This window comes from Rhododendron vialii, chromosome 12a (assembly GCF_030253575.1).
Source record: "Rhododendron vialii isolate Sample 1 chromosome 12a, ASM3025357v1".
Classification (NCBI taxonomy): domain Eukaryota; kingdom Viridiplantae; phylum Streptophyta; class Magnoliopsida; order Ericales; family Ericaceae; genus Rhododendron; species Rhododendron vialii.
The window spans coordinates 4869478-4887744 of record NC_080568.1 but is presented as its reverse complement, the minus strand read 5'-3'; the positions used below and the strand labels follow the sequence as shown (position 1 = coordinate 4887744).

Genomic DNA, 18267 nt, shown 5'->3' with positions numbered 1-18267 from the left:
TATGAATTATGATTTTGGTTGACAAATTTCATTATCAGTCGCGTTTAAGTCTCATCATTGTGGACATACTTCAAAACAGTATTTGCTATTTGAGTTGGTGACATAGGATGTAATTATTGAGCAATGTAGAAGAGCAGCATGGAGTTTAATCTTTCCTTGGTTGAACTATATATCAATAATTCAATATCCTAAACAAATGGCATACATCAAAATTAGCCAATCCTCAAAGCGACTTAACATCGTCATCGTGTTATGCGTAGAAAGAACGCCTAGAGAGAGAAGCTCTGGGGTGGGGTTCCCACACCCACCCACCCACCCCTTCTTCTTCTCCTCAATCCTCCATCTCCATACTTTTCCTCTCTTCCTTTTTTCTTTCTACGCTCATGATTGCGAGGTAGTTGAAACTCTCTTCTTCGAGAGCTGAGATCTCTCTCTCTCTATCATTTTTGGACTCAGAAGCCAAATTTAGGATTTTAGGTCTGGTTTCTTGGAACCAGTTTATCAGTAACGAAAACAGCGTCTGCGGTAGCTTTTGCCTTCAGTCTGTGACGGAACGAGTTCAAGTTGGTGTGGCGGGTCATCTAGGAGGGTATGCTCTGTGTTTATACCAACTTCGGCCTCTCCAACCCCTCTTTACGAGTGTGTTCGACGGATCCGGCTCCAGCGTCGTGGTTCCAGATGGTTTTTTTTTTTTTTTTTGGTTTTGTTGTTTTTATTTGTTGTTTAAGTATTTTTTTTACATATAGTGTCCGCTTTTATTGTAATACTTTTTTTATATATAATATCTGCATTTTCTGATCGGTAAAAAAAAAAACCATCATGATGTTCTATTCTAGTACTAATACTTAACAGGCTATAGCATTGAAACATTTACAATGAATAGTATCAACATAAATGGATTCCATCCAAGCCACCATAAAAGAAGTCCTTTCTTCAAGGACTGCACCAAAATTAACTATCCGTGAAGAGAAAGAACTGATTCTGAAGACACCATCTCAGCGCATTCAAGCGAGCTTCTGCTTCCGCTTGACCAACCTTTTGACTCCATGATGAAGAGTTACGGTAGCTCAGCTACCCAAGCAACCAACCAGCATCAAAACTGACTTTACTCCATCTACCACAATATCATTTGCAAAGAAATTTGGAAGTTAGACATAAAACAAAAAACCATTAGCATTTAACATTATTAAACCGATTACGATCATCGGAAGAGTTCGAAAGATGACACAATCGATTAGCTCCCCATTAGACCCAGTTATCGACTAAGCAAATCTGGCCCACAAGATGTTGAACTAGGGAACGTGAAATCTATGGATGAACCAACTCATGACCAAGTACGCTCTCTTTCTATGAAAATTGGCATAGTTCAAGGAACATCAAAAGAAAATGAATTACAAATCCACTCTTTTAAGAATGATCAAAATGAAAACCAACAATCGAATCCAACCCAAATGCAGTTTGATGCGTCTTCTTTCGTTTCTGCGCTTCCTCTCTTGTTCTTGTTCCCCACCCCATCAATCAAGTGAGCGATGAGATGTCTCGAGTTTTATCGCTTGAGATATGAGGCAAGTTACTATAACAGTACTGGTTCTTGAATACTATACACATGACCAAATTCTATAGATTGAAGATGGCTAAAATATTCAAGGTAGAGTAATTTTTGATACGCAAAGCTCTAAAATATTGCATCGTACACTATGATACTCAATTGCAAACGTATTCGTCAACAAAAATATCAACATACTCTTTACAATATTCTTATGTGACCTCAAATTCATCCACTCAAGTACAACTACAAAAATCTGTGATCTTTTGGGTGCCTTTTTATTTGTCGTTTGACTTGCTCTATTGGCTGACACGAAGTGTCGGTTCTGCTTGTGCAATGTGTGTTGTGTCTTGATAGAAGTAATTAGGTAGCCATTTGATGTAATTTGTGTATATTTGTTAGTTGGGATGCACATGATTTTTTATCTCTATAGTTTTGGTTGAATTCTATTGTAACACCTTTAAACTTTAAAATGATATGCGATGCTTGACTGTTGATTAAAAAGAAAGTACAACTGCAAAATAAGTTCAAAAAAAGGAGTACAACTACAAAAATGACTTAATTTGCAAAAACCAATGTCACTCCCCTCAAGAAATGTCAATTCTAATTTTCCAACACAAATGTAAGGTATTTTTATTGGGGTTTTGATTTTGGCGCTTCACTTTTGTACTCGGACATTTCACTTTGTACATGAAATTATTAGTAATTTTATGTTAAAAGTGGAGCGCATCAGTACAGAAGCGGAGTGTGAAAATTAATTTTATTTTTATTGCCACTTGAAAAAAAAAAAAATCCACCTTAAAATTGATGGCCGAGTACTGCTAGGTGTACCGACCATTTTTGGACCGAAACCGTACCGACGGCCGCGCGCGGCCGTCTCCGGCCACCGGACGGCCGATCCGAGCCGTCCAAAAATTTAAAAAAAAAAAACCGAGGGGCCCCACGCGGGAATTAACGTCATCCGATGTGTGTAGGGTGCTTGATCTAAACACCCTATTTTTCGTGTATATATGTATACACGAAAAATAGGGTGTTTAGATCAAGCACCCTACACACATCGGATGACGTTAATTCCCGCGTGGGGCCCCTCGGTTTTTTTTTTTAAAATTTTTGGACGGCTCGGATCGGCCGTCCGGTGGCCGGAGACGGCCGCGCGCGGCCGTCGGTACGGTTTCGGTCCAAAAATGGTCGGTACACATAGGATTTTCGCTTATTTTAATCCGTTTCATTTTCTAACGCAGGCGAAGAACAAATCCGAGAGAGAGAGAGAGAGAGAGAGAGAGACCGCCATGAAAGCTCTGCTCAATCCAGACACAAAAATTTCCATCCCCACAGCCAACCGCTATACCCAACCAAAGCTGCAAACCTCTATTCAGTTCTCCTCAAAACTCACCCTTACTGGGATCCGACGGAAATGTCGGTTGACTGTAAAATCCGTGATGGATTCGGCTACGATCGGTGATCTAGGGCTTTCGGAAACCGATATCCAAAACCCGACCGTTTCGTCGTCTTATCGGAATCCGAAGTACCGGAAACCGAATCAGACGGTGTTGGAAGCTCAAGCGAAGGTGTGCACCGGGCCCACACAAACCAGACCGCTCACTGAAGAGCAGGCTTTCAAGGTCTTGGACACCATTTTAAGATCAGGTTAATCGAGTTTTATGGTTTTTATTGGTCTATTGTTTCCTCTATTTGCATCAACACACTTCACTGGTGAGTTTGACTTAAGTTAATTCTTACTAAAGAATGTCGGTATTATTGAAATTTATTAATCTTTTTGTTTGGCTTCCCGTAAAAAAATTTGATCGCTGAGAAGAATAAAGAAAGTACTAAAATATTGGTCGAAATTGAAAAAAGTATAGATTAGACGATTTCAGATTTCATAGTGTTTTTTTCATTTTTGTTTGTAAATATTTGCCATTTAGATTGAGTGGACAATGTAACCCTATTTAAAGCCGCGGCAAAGCCCTAGCCCTAACTTTATTCGATTGAGAGAGAGAGAGGAGAGACAGGAGAGACGTTCTAAGGATGTGGAACAAAGACGGATAGTGGAGCAGTTGAAAGCTTTGGCGGAGGGGCAGGAAGCTCTGGAGCAGCAGACGAAAGCCTTTAACGATCAGAAGTTGAGGACGAAAGAAAGAAAAAGGAGGCAGACGACGAGAGAAATAAAGAACATAGAAGCAAAGGCAAAATGGGGTGCAAATAAGATGAATCTAAAAGAGACTGCTTCCATATCTTTGTATTGTGCTGGCGCGTCCACATTGGTCAAGCCCCTTCTATTGCTGGCCCTTCGTGTTGGCTTGCGATGGTATGGTTCTTGAGTCCTTGACTATGAGTTGATCTTCGATGAACTTTATCTTGGCTTTCATTTTGTCCACAACCTTCACGTACGTCGCCACCATAGACTTAAGCTCGCCCATCGTAATAGCAATTTATGGATATCAAGTCCAGTAGGGATGGTGAAACCGGCCTAAGAAGAACACAAATGGACAGCAATGGAAGGGGCTTGACTGGATGTCGACGCGTCAGCACGATACAAAGATATTGGAAGAGGTCTCTTTTAGATTTTTCTTATTTACCCTCCATTTTGCCTTTGCTTCTCTGTTCTTCCTCTTTCTCTTGTCGCCCGCCTCCTTTTTCTTTCTTTCGCCCTAAGCTTTTCTAATCGTTGAAGGCTTTCGTCTACTGCACCAGAACTTCCTGCCCCTCCACCAGAGCTTTCAATTGCTCCACTATCTGTCTCCGTTCCTCATCGTTAGAACGTCCCTCCTCTCTCTCACTCTCTCAATCGAATAAAGTTAGGGCTAGGGCTTCACCATGCCTTTAAATAGGGTTATAAAGAGGGTATTAGGTTGCACATACATTGTCCGCTCAGACAAACGACGTGTGTAAATCTGTACATTGGTCTAAAGTCATGCCCAGAAGCCCAACCTTTGTTTGTTCAATGTTTAGCTGGTTAAGAAATGTCGAAGATGAGCCTCACAGGCCAAAGCGCAACTCCCATGCAACGACTACCCTTTCTTCCTTTTATTTTTTGTATTTTTTTACAGATTAATGGAGTAGAATGAAAAGAAAAAGAGCTTCAATTCATTGCAGTATTGAGACTCGACCCGTGTATTATGCAGATTTGTGTAGCGAGTTTGAGGCTCAAGTTTAGGATTTTGTAAGAGGAACAAAATCGAAAAGGAAAAAAGTAATATTTGGGGTATAGTGGAGCTGAAATAACTTATCCGAATTTTGTCAAGAAGCAATTTGAACCAACCCCAACCCACACACTTATTTCTCGTACGTTTTTTGTTGATTCTAACTGGAATCTTGTTTATGTGTAAGAAATGTCCCTCAATCTTGACTCAGCTAACATTTTTGGAATGCTAATGTTTCTCTAACTCTGCGTACACAGCTAAGGGAGAACTTAAAGATGAAGAGCAGGTTTCAAAAGCACAACTTGGGGCTTTTTTTGCTGCAATGACCATTCGTGCAAATGCGTTTCCTGAAGAAACTCAATGGAGTGAGGGGGAAACACGTGCAATGAATACATATTGGCCGCATTTGGTTCGAGCGCTTTCCCCAGACATAATCTTCATAGCTGATCCTGAAGGCTCTATGATGGGAGTTGGTAATTCAATAGGCCCCCACTATGTTGGTAATTGCACAAACGATATGAGATTGGTGGGTGCCCTTAGGGAAGTCTTAGCAGGGGGTCACCTAGGATATGAAGAGGTTCAAGGTGTTCTAAAAGACGTTCTTCCATTGAAATTAGAAAATGAGACCTCAGCAAGTGAGTCACTGCTTTCAGCATTTTTAATAGGCCAACGCATGAATAGAGAAACAGATCGTGAGTTGAAAGCATATTGCCTTGCATTTGATGATGAACTCGGTAATGTTTATTATCTGTTAGTCTGGTGGTTTTTAGATCATAGAATCAATACCCGTCTCTTAGTCATTATTTATTGAATATTAGGTCCCCGGCCAATTGCTGATGTCAGATCTTTGACTCACTATGGTGAGCCTTACGATGGAAACACTCGGTACTTCAGGAGCACTCTATTTGTTGCTGCAGTTAGGTCCTGTTATGGTGAATCCTGCTTGCTTCATGGGGTGGAATGGATGCCACCAAAGGTCATCGGTTAGCTTACCTTGCCACTGTGGCCTGTTTCATTCTCTCTCAAACGAAAAAGAACAAAAGTGGCATTTTTGTTACTCTTTGGTTCTTCATGTCCTTAATGTCTTACTATGTATGAGAGCATCATCCGAATTATCTTTATACAATGGTGATTATTACTTCGAGAGAGAAGTTTTCTTGTATGCAAAATTTGCATCGTTATTTGTTTGATTACTGTTATTTTCTTTTCTCTCTTATCTATGTTTCATGGAACTTTTTGAAGGAAATAGAAACATCACCAGCATGAAGAGGAAACTAAAGAAAAAGAAGTCATATTTTGCGTTTTATGTGAACTGAGATGGTCTTATGTTTTCAGGGGGGCATAACTGAAGAACAAATGCTGAAGTTCATAGGAGCAAATACACAGTTATCCCCATTGCAGGCCAAAAAACTTCTTGAGGTCTTTGGTTTCCTACATTCTTTCTTGCTGTGCCATACTGATGATTTTGCTGCGTCTTGAATAAATTCCAGTAGTATCTAACTTTTCTGAACTGTTCTACTCCAGGACGAGGAAGTCGGATTTGCTTACATGAGCCAACGTGAAGCTGTCCCATCAATGTATGTAAAAATAACCTTTTTTTTTTCTCTTCCAACTTTCTTTTGGTTTCTTGTATTAAGAATTTATGGCGTAGGCATTTACTTCTTTCAGTTCCTTTATTGTCATTGACTCATTGTTGAAATTCAATGTTCCTTCTAGAGAGAATTAGTTAATTTCATGATGCATTATTGCTCAACGTACATGGAGGATTAAACTTTCTCATTTAACTTATGTACTAGATACCCTAATAGCCCCTCCTAGGCTATGATATGCAAATTTGAGGTCAATAATTGTTAGCCAAAACAATGACTTATAGGTTCTATGCCTGAGGATAACATTGCAGCACCATATTGGCAGATGTGCATCTCCTGAAATGCTTGGGCCTCTGTAAATGGTTTGAGTTGATATTTGACTTCTTTACCAGTCAAATTTTGAGGTATCATGAGAGTCATATAATTAACTCTTTTTCCTTTGCCACGAATTTTGTGCTTTGAAAAAGATGCTTTTGTGCATCTTATATTATGTAATGATTATTTTCCTCTAGTTCTATTGGCAGACTTCCTTAGTTTTCTACAATGTTGTGTGTTCTGGTTAATGCTTCTATGCAATTGGTTGAGACGCCAATACATATTTTCAACTTAGCTATGCATGAGTTATGACTTTGGCCACACTTTCCATCTACTTGTCCTGTAAAAAATTACATTGTAAAATACTGCTGCATTTCGTGAAGTAATTAGTCCAATATCTTATTGTTTCTTCAAACCGTCTCCCCTAGGTGTAACTAAAGAGAAGAACAAAAAGAAAATCAATGGAATGCTCACAAAAGATGATAAATAATGAAAGTTTAAAGAAAGTCGATTATGCTTCAAGGCTGAGATATATGGTTGTGTAACTATCTTTGTATTTGCTCAGGGCTAGAAACAAAGCCTAACATTACTCAAATTGGTTTGCAAGGTACTCTTTAATTGGGTTGCGGGAACATATAAAGAAGCGTCCTCCAGTGGCAACATCTGAGAAGGTTCAGCAATTTGTGAGGGTAAGCAACATTGTTTTCAATTGGACTGCTCTTGAATGTATTATCTGGGTGATCCAGTCTTCTCTGATATGATTTCAAGAACTTGATATGAGATGCACATCGAGTGTAGATCTCAAATCTATAACAACTAACAAATATAGAAGCTAGAAAGATCAGTGCATGTTCTTTGTTTGTTGTAGACTTTAAACCCTATTCTCAAAGTTCTATCACTTCTATAGCTAATGCAAAACAGCCATCTGCACTCTTCTCGCCAGGGCATTACAGAGAAAAGAAACTACTTGGCCATGATATTAGCCATCCCTGTGTAAATTTTCATTATTGTTCCGCCAACTTAACTCACAATCTTGCTTCTTGTCTTTTCACTAGGCACGGGGGAGGGAAGCAATTGTTGCTGGATTTTATCATGAAGGTTATGAGGAACCACTTTTAATGCTTATGAGAAGAAGAGGTGTTCAATCTGGTTTGGTGGTGAAGGTACTCAACCTTTTATATCTTTTGATCTAATAAGTTTCCAGTAATGATAATACATTCCTTCTATACCAGGAAGACATTATTCTAGTCATGAAAGAAGCTTATCTTGCTCTCTTTGAAATATAGTTGGCCTCAACAGTAGTGTATCCATTGGGACGCTAAAGAATAATTTCTTTCCCTGAAAATAGAATAATAATCTGATGTTGTTCATCTAGGGTGAGGAAGGGGCACTTTCGATGACGACAAGATTGCGGTCATTAACCTCAACTAAAGGGTTTCCTGTGAACTACTGTTCAGGGTTCCGCTCACTGAATGTGGCATCTGCTCATGAAGTGGATGGTGTGTATCTAGCAATGACCTTTGTTTTTTACCTTTTCCCTGTTCATGTGTTTAGAGTTGAAGACTATTATGTAAGGTATACAGATATGCTAGTGGCTAAGGTTGTTATTTCCATGAAAGCATTGCACAGAAACAGATTAGCTCCCTGCTAAATCTGAAATCCGTGTTTCAATGGTACAGGCGTGTCACGTGAGAGTTTCAATCTTGAGGTAAATGCCAAAGACTATGGCTTTGAACCCACTGATACTCCGAGAACAGATAGATCGGTAAGCCTTCTAGATCCTCTTTACATGGCTACCTCTTCTCTTGTTTGCATAGCTTATACCCTAGCTTTGATGTGATGCAAATATGGAAGAGACCGGGCACGCAGGGGCCTATTGCTCAATATGATGTCCCTCTACTACTGCATCATCTATGCATCTCCATCTATGAGAAAATGATATCAATGCAAGGGAAATTTGAAATTTTGCCGTTTGAAATTTGATATTTTGCCGTTTGAAATTTGATATTTCTCCTTCCACTCACTTTCAATTTCTGAATCTAGTCAGATGTTAGTCAGTCGTGCAGTCAAGTAATTTCTCATGATAGAAAAATCGCAGTTCATGGAAAACACCACTACAACCTCAAAGCAAAGTGGTTTATATCTAACAAAAGAAGATATCAATGATGGTAGCCTGGTCTACATGCAACAGATATGCTATCGCCCATCTTTACCTATCTATCCCATTTCAATGCCTATTCGACTTTGTAGTAAAAGCCCATGCTTCGTATTCAGTTGTTAAGTTACTGCTTCGAGTTTTGCTCCCTGTTCTTTGTATTATGCTTGCCTTCATGTTCGACAGTGAACTGCAGTGAAATTTTGTGACAGATTTAGCATTTTTTTAAGCTACACCCTTCATTCCATGATAATCAAGCCTGGTGAGGAAAATTTCAACAATTCTAGATATTCAGTATTCTGTTTTTGAATATCATTTTCGAGCTTCTGAAATATTGTTCAGGTCGTCAGTGGGGGTGCTCCTGCTCCCTTGAGATAAATTTATAATCTAGTTTTGGGTCTCCTTAATAATCGTAGGAATCCATATACCTTTTTTTTTTTGTCTGGAAAAATACTCGTTTTAAATTCACTTAATATGATTGGATGAGATTAAGTCTGCAATAGTAGAGGCTTCTCTTTTTTGCCATCCTGCTTGGGTTTGTTTTTAAATTCCATCTTCTATGGTCTATTTTAGTTTTTTTCTCTTGCTCAAGAACATAAAAGTTTATTACTGTGATGCCATTTGTTTCCTACGTCCAGGTTTCGAGGAATATAGAATTAGGTTTAGAAGCTCTACGTGGTCAGAAAGGTCCGGCGTACGATCGAATCGTTTTAAATGCCGGAATGGTAGATCACTTGCTGGGCTGTGATGGTGCACAAGATGTATCCTTAGCCATGGATAGAGCAAGGGAAGCCATTGACAGTGGTAAGGCCTTAACCAAGCTCCTAAATTACATCAAGATCTCCCACAAAGTGAAGTACCAGAATAAGTCTTGATAGGGGCAATACTTCTTGTTGTACTTTTATTTTTTTTAGGAGGTGCCTAGGGTATATTTTCTGAGTTGGACAATGTACACGGGAGGGGGAATAGATTTCCTCCAATTTTGGTTGTAAATTATGTACAATTTTTCTTCATTTGTTCGGCTTGTTTGGTCTGCCGTACGAAAATAATTTTTTGATTCTATGCTCGTAAAAGGCATGTATTCAGGATGTAAATTTTAGAGTGATCAATCTCGTACATGAAAATTCCAGAATACTTCAAAGTATTCTTGAATCGTAGAAACCTTATGTTGGTCAAGTAAAGGTTTGAAATTCTTCAAAGTGACTCTCATCTACTGTCTCACTATATTATACAGGGGCCAAGCTTTGGCCTTTAGCATTCTGGGATTTTACTTACCTTGCCAAACCTGTCGTGCTATTCAAACCAAGTGCGAACATGATGTGTCAATAAAAGCTAGTAAAAAATTTTGGGAATCAGGAAATAGGTGCAAGATGGTGTTACCACCGATTTTTGGGAAGACCCATGGATCCCCTCTTTGCCTAAATACAAGTTAAATTCTACCAAGCCAGCCAACTGTATGATTAACTCGGTGGCAGATGGGATTCTTCCACGAGGCAAATGGGATAGGCAAAAGATTTCATTGGTAGTTACGCAAGAAGAATTGGAAGCGATTACATCTATCCCTCTCTCAGTAGAAAAGAGGAATGACATCTTGTCTGGCATTTCACTCAGAATGGAATCCATACGGTCAAATCTGCGTATCATCTTGCGTATGAGAGCCAGAGCCTTCGTTCAAACCAAAGGAGGGCTTTTGGAGGTTTGTCTGGAAGCTCAAAGTCCCAAACAAGATTAGTATTTTTTGGTGGAGGGTGTGTAAAAATGCTGTTGCGACAAGGAAAATCTTTTCAGAAGGAGGTGTGCTAATTCGAGCTCTTGCTCGTTTTGTGATGCGCAGATAGAATTCATTGAACACCTCCTATTTGCATGTCCGTGGACTAGGGCAGCTTGGTTTGGGTGCAATGTTCAGTTAAATGGTGACAGGGGCAGCCCAGAATCAACTTTGCGATGGACTTTGGATGTGTTTGACAGTTCGAACTCAAAAGAGGCAATCAGCTTTGTTAGCAGGGGGGCTCTGTCCCGGAATATGGATCCCCCTTCCTTTGACCAATGGGTCCTCAAACCAACCTGTCCTCCCTTTCTATTCCACTATTTCCTGGTATATTTGGAAAGCTAGGAATGAAGCTATCTTCCGTAATGGGGGTGTCAATCCCTTGGAAACAATTGCGAAGATCAATTTTGTAAATTTGGAATTTTTATGTACAAGAGAGAGTCTCAATGTCCACATGGATATAACCTTCCACATAGAGAAGGGAGAGCAGTAATGCTAAAGAGTACTGCTATAGGTACATATGCATTGTACATACCATGTACATGAGCGTGGATGTGTAAATGGGTGTGACTCTAGTACTATTGGCAAACGCACAATTGTCTTTGTGTTTTTGTGTTAACACTACAGAATGTGTTCTACCCAAAAAGCTCTTGCACTTCTGGATAACTCACACACAAACGGAAAACATCAAAAGCCTGATTAGGCCAATAAGATTGATGTTGAACGCGTGGAGGCCCAATTCCATGATCAGCTGGACCGAGCCAAGCCCCGAAAGTCCAAACGGTGTTTAATTTCAGATTACCCAAATTGGCTAAATTCGGACGAGCTCGGAATAGGCCCAAACTTGGTGGGCTGACTTATTTTCGCGCTCCAGTCAATACTCATAACCCTAAGTTGATGATCGATGGTGCTTTTCGGCCTAATTCCTTCGCTTAGGCCTTCAATTGCGTTATTTTGCTGTTTTAGGAAAGATTTGTTTCGTTAGTAACTCTTAGACCATACTTCCTTTTAAGTTGATTCTTTTGGGGAAAGTCTTGTTTTTCTTTCCCGATTTCAGTTTTAGGAAAAGCCCCAAATTCTGGGACTTTTTATTTTTAAAGTTTATTTTTAGGATTTCTAGGGTTTCAGCCTATTTAAGGGTTTGAAACCTAGAGTTTATGGAGCTTTTTGATCAATAATATTCAGAGATTCTCTCTTTCTTTCTTGTGCACAGGATTTGCTCGTTGCGACGAGTTGTTTATCTCGTTTGGACTAGTACGCTAACTAGTCTCTCGTGAATTCCGCTGCGTCAAAGATAATCTGAAAAAGTCTACGAAATTACTTAAGTACTCCTCAACCACTCTAGCCAAGCCAACCAAGGCCAAAACGGCAGGGTCAATTTTGTCCGGACAAAAAAGGGCCCATGGCTTACATGCTCTTCACTCCTTTATACAAGGGGCATGAATAAAATAATAGTATTTTGGTCCTCCAAAATGAAGATTTGGAAGATGTTGGTTGGAGATGCCCTTTCATAAAACTTCATTATATTTCGAACATATAAAACTTTATTATTGGGATCTGCAAAATGGACAATCAATTTGAGACATTCGAAATGAAAAAGTAGACAAACAATATGAGACGTCGAAGTACAAACTTATACTTCATGAAATTGAAGTTAAATATCAGACACCTACATGAAAATACAATAATTTTAGGTAAATGTTTAACTTCAACATCATTTTAACTGAAATAATCCAAAAAATTACAGACACCAAATACCAAATAATGTTAAAACATCGAGTATTGAACAATGTAGAGCCCTCTCACTAGCAGTGCCATAAATAATGAACATCACAGCCACAACTGTGCTTCGCCAAATGAAAGAAAACCAAAGAACACCAATGTCATTTATACGTAAATTGATACTAATACGGAATGGAGTCATTTCCACAGCCTCCCTTAACTGAAACTAGGCTCTCTTTGTATAGGAAATTCAGCTCACGCAAATCCCTAGCCTGTTTGGCAACAATGTCATACAAGAATGGGGTATATCTCAGCTGCAAGTCTATTTTCCACAGCAGAAGCTCATTTTTATTCAAGAAACCCGTTGAGACACATGCTTCGGAACATAGGTGCTCCACAGTCGATTCATGTGACCAACTGTATGAGGAGAAGGATTCCCCAGCCTCAACCACGCGGCAGAAGTCCTTCATCCTTCATCGCCCATAGTTCAACTATTTTGCGGCCTTCCTTGGTGAAAGATAAATTTACCGCAAGGGAGTCCCTAAGCAGTGAGAAGTGACAAAACTTAAATCTGTTACGGGGACTCGAAATTAATGCGTTGAACTTCTCTGGCATTAGTGTCACATGGAACAACTCCCGACTTATGTCAAACGAAAGAACTAGGTGAATGTAAGGCACACCGATTCCACGAAACCTGCGCACTGAGTGCCAATGAAAAACACCATCGTTGTTATTGTACATGCCGTGGGTTGGAAAATCGTGAACAGAAACCTTTTGGACAGTATCATCCACGGGGAGAACTCTCCAAAAACCAGAGCTTAAGTCGTAAACTTCAGCATAATTAATGTAAACATATTGGTACGCTTCAACCCCGCGGAAATTTACAACTTTAACCACCTTGATACTTTTAGCTGTGAGATCAAAGCCAAACCCAACCAGACAAGAATACACCTTCTTATATGGTGGGAAGTCAAATTTGGACATGGGGAGAATGCTAAAGGCCCTAGTTGCAGGGTTCCACAGTGCAATAATTGGTAGCCGCTCAACAAGAGGTCCATGTGAAAAAAACTCAATAGGCCTCCAATGTAGACAAAACACGCCATCACAAGGACCCAAAACTAAATCTGGTTTCCTGTCAAACCCAAAATTAAGATTCACAGGTTGGAAGGCAAATTTGAGAGAACATACTGTGAATAAGCGAAAGCCTTCATGCCCAACTATGAGACCGTTGTTACCATCCCAACTGGCCAGCGTATTAGAAGCATTACTATGTTTGAGATGTGACGCAATAAAGCTAGGGTTCGTAGGAAGAGAATGCCATCTTTTGCAAACACTCTTGAATCGCATTAGAGATTTGACAGGCAATCTCGAGAGGATCTGATCAATCACCAGATCTTCAGGAAGATCGCTGCTTGCCAACCATTGATCCTTGCAGATTAAAAACCGGAAAAGTCAGGGCAAAGCAAGCTCGAAAATGTGCATAATTTGTCAATGGATTTGATATTTTTGCATACTAGACTTCTTTTCTTCCCGGTAGATAAATTCATTTTATGCCCAAACATGAAAACAAAAGCACATGGCATACCCCTGACACAGTCATCAGCCAACATGCTACGCAAAAAATTCAGGGAGCAGGGCAACGGGTGTATGAGTTGAGAGAGTGAGAGTTAAATCAGTGTTTGTACTAGTACATTATTTCTATCCGGTACAAAAATTACTTAACTTTCTTTCGCGAAGTGGCCATTCTGGTCAAAGCATGCATGCGCGTTTGGTGTTTGTGTTGTGCGTGTGGGTGGGTGGGTGACCCACAAATCCAACATTGTTTTGCTTCAGTTATCATAATTTACTCATAACCGGTCTCTCAAATCAAACAACTACTGTAGAATATATCTATCAAAGTAATGCTGATGACTAGAGTTCAGTTATAGTATTTCACTTTAGGCAAAATCAAGATCAGTACTACTATTGTTTTCTCCGTACATTCTTTGACATAATTAAAGAACGAGACACCAAGTAAGCAGCATACCTCATTAGTCATTACCTCCGAATGACTTGGCAGGATTGAAATTTGCGCCAGCCCGTGGATTTCTCATCGCTGTGTAGCTTCCGCCATCGCGTCAGAACTCTCTCTCTCTCTCTCTCTCTCTCTCTCTCTCTCTCTCTCTCTCTCTCTCTCTCTCTCTCCTTATAGGATAACCAATATATATTTATAAGTCCTAATCCTAAAAGGTTTGGAAATTTACGTACTTAAGTCCTAATCTTAGTAGGTTTTGAAAATTTACTTCTTTTTTTTTAGTGGAAAACTTAAGTCCTAAGAGCATCTCCAATGGATTAGATAATTTAGGTCATTAGCCTGTCACTCAATAACTCACCCTATAAATTTGGCCATCTAATGATCCAGTCATTAAATTTTGTGGGCCCAATTTTTAGATTAAAAAAAACTATTCTTTCATTATTTTTTTTTTTGGGATAAATGAGGTTTTGAAAAGTTGTTGCAGCAGCAAAGCAACAGCCTTTTTGGCTCGAAACAAAAAAAAAAAAAGAAAAGACTTTGGGAGGGATATTTGGGATTAGGATGTGAGATTTTCAAAAAGAAATTGCTCGAAAACAGTCCTCCTCTGCATGGAAAGAAAATTGACGTTGAGGGATTTTTTTAAAAGTGAAATGGATTGCTACTCCTTGCTTATTTAAAGACTTCATTTGGTCCTCTTGTCTCACATCAATATCAATTCATCTTCATCAAAGATTCAAAACGGAACATAGACCTCCCTTTTGTCATTCTGAATTCGATCAAAATTTTAGCCCTCCTCAACTAAATTCCCAACCGTTAAACCATCAACAATTGAATTCTCAGCAAATTAACCCTCTACACCTTTTGATTCCGAAACTTTCGCTCAATATTTTGTGAATTGAAAATACCCATTCACTCCATCTTAACAATTTTATCCAGAACGATCTCAATTTTCATTTCACCAATCATCCCAAAATACTGATTCGCAAGGCTCTACAAAGCAAAATAAGAAAAAGGGTCAAAGTGCCACGAGGGGAAAGGAATGTGAATTGGACTAATGAGGAAGACGAAGCACTTTGTAAGGCATGGTTATACGTCTCAGAAGATGCAGCAAACGGGCACATATCAACCAAGAACAGGGTTATGGGATAGAATTTGGGTTGGGTTTAATCGAATCTTGGGGTATGAGACAAGTATAAATAGCACAGGTTTGATGAATCGGTGGTCAACCATTCAGTCCTGTATTAACAAGTATTCTGATTTTCTACGCTCTGTAGAGAGGACTCCAACAAGCGGCTACAATGTTGACAACGCAATGTCTAGCTGCTGAATCAGTTCACGTTGATGATGATGTTGAGATACAAGTGAGTGATGGACCGCACGACCCCCTGGACGTAAATTAAGCAGCTTAAGAATGCACGCCGAAAGAGGAATGTCGATCAATTAGAGGGTCTAAACTCATCAGTCACAGATTTTACCAACTTGCAGAAAGAGATTGCTGGAAAAGAGATCACTACGGCAAATGATAGAGAGCGACTGACAATCGAGGCTAAACTCAAACAAGAGCAATTGAAGATCGCCGCAAAACGTGAGGAAAAAAGAATTAAAGTTTGAGACAAAAATCATGATGACTAATCCAAATACAATTGCAACTGAAGAAGGAAAAGCTTGGTTCGTTCATTGGACAACAGAAGGCTAAATGAATTCTGTTCTCTCTTATTTTCAACAGCAATAAGAAAAGTGAAAAGTAGAATTATGGACTTGTTCGCAAAGAAAAATGAGTTCAGTCAAAGGAAAGAATGACAAATGTTCAAACAGCTTCGTCACCGTATCGAGCCCACAAATGTTCCGTGAGATCGGACCTGAACTTCGTATTCGTCTCCCTATGGTGTATCCTAGCTAGCAAGACCAGAGGAGAGGCAATGCGTGCGACTAAAATTTCTGAATCTCTAGTATATTCTGGAGGGGAGATACGACTCTCATCCGGAGGAGGTTTCCATTTCTCGATTTCAACCCCGCGCGCGCTCATCTTCAATGATCATGTTGTGTAGTATAATGCACATGTTCATTATGCTACAAAGGTCTTCTTTTTGTGAGTTTTTCCAAAAACGCATGCAATCTAAAGACCCAAGCATACCTGAAAAACCTCTTTCCTCCCCTTCATGAAGCAGACGTGCAATGTCTTGTCCGTTAGGGGAGCGGAGGTATTGCTCCTCATACAATCCAATAACAGCGCTGCAAAAGTACTGGCTCAAAGTATCGATCGCCTTACTCTCAGCGATTAGAATCAACTCCCCCAAACTGGTTTCTCTCTCTATCTCAGGGCCGGCTCATAAATTTTGGAAGCCGAAGCTAATCTCAGTAGCAGAAGCTCATTTTTATTCCAGAAACCCATTGAGACACGTGGATCGAGATTTGGCAGTTCCACAGTTAATTTATGAGACCAACTGTACGAGGAGAAGGGTTCCCCAGCCTCAACCACGCAGTAAAAGTCCTTCATCACCCAGAGATCAATTGTTACGTTCCCTTCGTTGAGGAAAGAGAAATGTACCGCAAGGGAGTCCCTTAGCAATGAGAAGTGACAATGCTTTAATACGAATCGGCTGGGAGTTAAGATGATTGCGTTGTACCTCTCTGGCATCCTATGGAGCACGGGTACCGGTACGCGGTACGGGTACGGGAAACGGCAAAACCCAAAAAAAGTAAGGTACGGGTACGGCTAATAGATATATAATTTTTTTCTATTTTTTATTGCTTTAAATGAAATATAAACCCATTTTACCAACAAAATGTAAGATAGATAAAAGTTCGAAGTTCATACATCAAGTTCAACGTGGCTAGATCAAAGCTAGACGAGTTCCTTGTTCCTTACATACCAACAGTACTTACAAACATTGACTCAGTGTAAACGTGTATGTGTATATAAAAGAGAGAGAACTTACGTCTTCTGTTCCGATTTGGAGCCCTAGACCGCTGCCTCTCTCAGTGACTCAGTAAACGTGTATGTGTATATAAAAGACAAAAAAATTACACAATAAGCCCATATTTTATAATTATTTACAAAAAAATCCCTGAAATTTTGAAAAAAAAATCATTTTGGGCTAAAACGTACCCATGCCGTACCCTTGCCGTACCCAAAATTATCAAAAGTACCCGATCAAATTTTGCCGTACCCGGTACGTTTTTGCCGTACCGGCGCCGTACCCGGTACGGGTACGGCGACATTTCTGAAGTACCCGTGCTTCATAGCTGGCATCAGTGTCATGTGGACCTTTGTGTGGTTGCAAAAAAAGCACTTCATGGAAAAACACCAATACTGCCTCCAAGCATGCTTCCTGCTTTTCATGTTCTAAAATCGGGGGAAACCTCTTCAATATTTTGGGGAGATTAACATCTCGAACCTTTGTCCGGAGAACAGTAAACATCAACGTGGGCGTTCTGATTATTTCGCTAGCTGTTTTGCAGCTTCTGTACAAGCTCGAAGTGTCATTTCCGATCGCATCTTGAATACGATTTCTTATGCTGTTTCCCAGAATCCCGAGTCTCTTTTTCTTGAAGCAGTTTATATCTGATTTGCACAGTCCACATAACAAAAGAAGATATCAATCCTAGTAGCCTGGTCTTGCATGCAACAGATGTGCTATTGCCCATCTTCACCTACCTTATCCCATTTCAATGCCTTGTCGACTTTGTCGTAAAAGCCCATGCTTCGTATCTAAGTTGCAGCTTCAAGTTTTGCTCCCTGTTCTTTGTATTATGCTTGCCTTTGTATTCGAGAGTAAACTGCAGTGAATTTTTTTTGACAGATTTGGCAGTTTGTAGGCGGACCCTTCATTCCATGATAATCAAGTCTAGCGAGGAAAAGTTCAACCATTCTAGATGTTCAATATTCAGTTCTTGTTTATCATTTTCGAGCTTCTGAAACATTATTTCGGTCATCAGCGGGGGTGTTCCTGCTCCCTTGAGATGAATTTATAATACAGTTTTGGGTCCTAAATAACCGTAGGAATTGAAAAAT

At 39.8% G+C, this 18267-nt stretch overlaps 2 protein-coding genes across 2 annotated transcripts; one reads left to right on the top strand and one right to left on the bottom strand.

Annotated features, from left to right (window-relative positions):
- The first annotated feature begins 2759 nt into the window (after window positions 1-2759).
- LOC131311121 (uncharacterized) lies at window positions 2760-9947 on the top strand. The gene is made up of 10 exons (XM_058338450.1): window positions 2760-3193; window positions 4947-5423; window positions 5508-5665; window positions 6025-6108; window positions 6214-6266; window positions 7201-7282; window positions 7649-7756; window positions 7969-8092; window positions 8273-8358; window positions 9387-9947. Exons 1-10 carry the CDS (start codon window positions 2836-2838, stop codon window positions 9621-9623), a joined length of 1767 nt encoding a protein of 588 aa, XP_058194433.1. The 5' UTR covers window positions 2760-2835; the 3' UTR covers window positions 9624-9947.
- Window positions 9948-12420: 2473 nt separating this feature from the next.
- On the bottom strand, window positions 12421-13848 carry LOC131309349 (putative F-box/kelch-repeat protein At1g12870). The gene is made up of 3 exons (XM_058336009.1): window positions 13753-13848; window positions 12767-13666; window positions 12421-12702 (listed from the first exon to the last, which is right to left on the bottom strand). The coding sequence occupies exons 1-3, from the start codon at window positions 13846-13848 to the stop codon at window positions 12421-12423; spliced, it is 1278 nt and encodes a 425-aa protein (XP_058191992.1).
- Between the last annotated feature and the right edge of the window lie 4419 nt (window positions 13849-18267).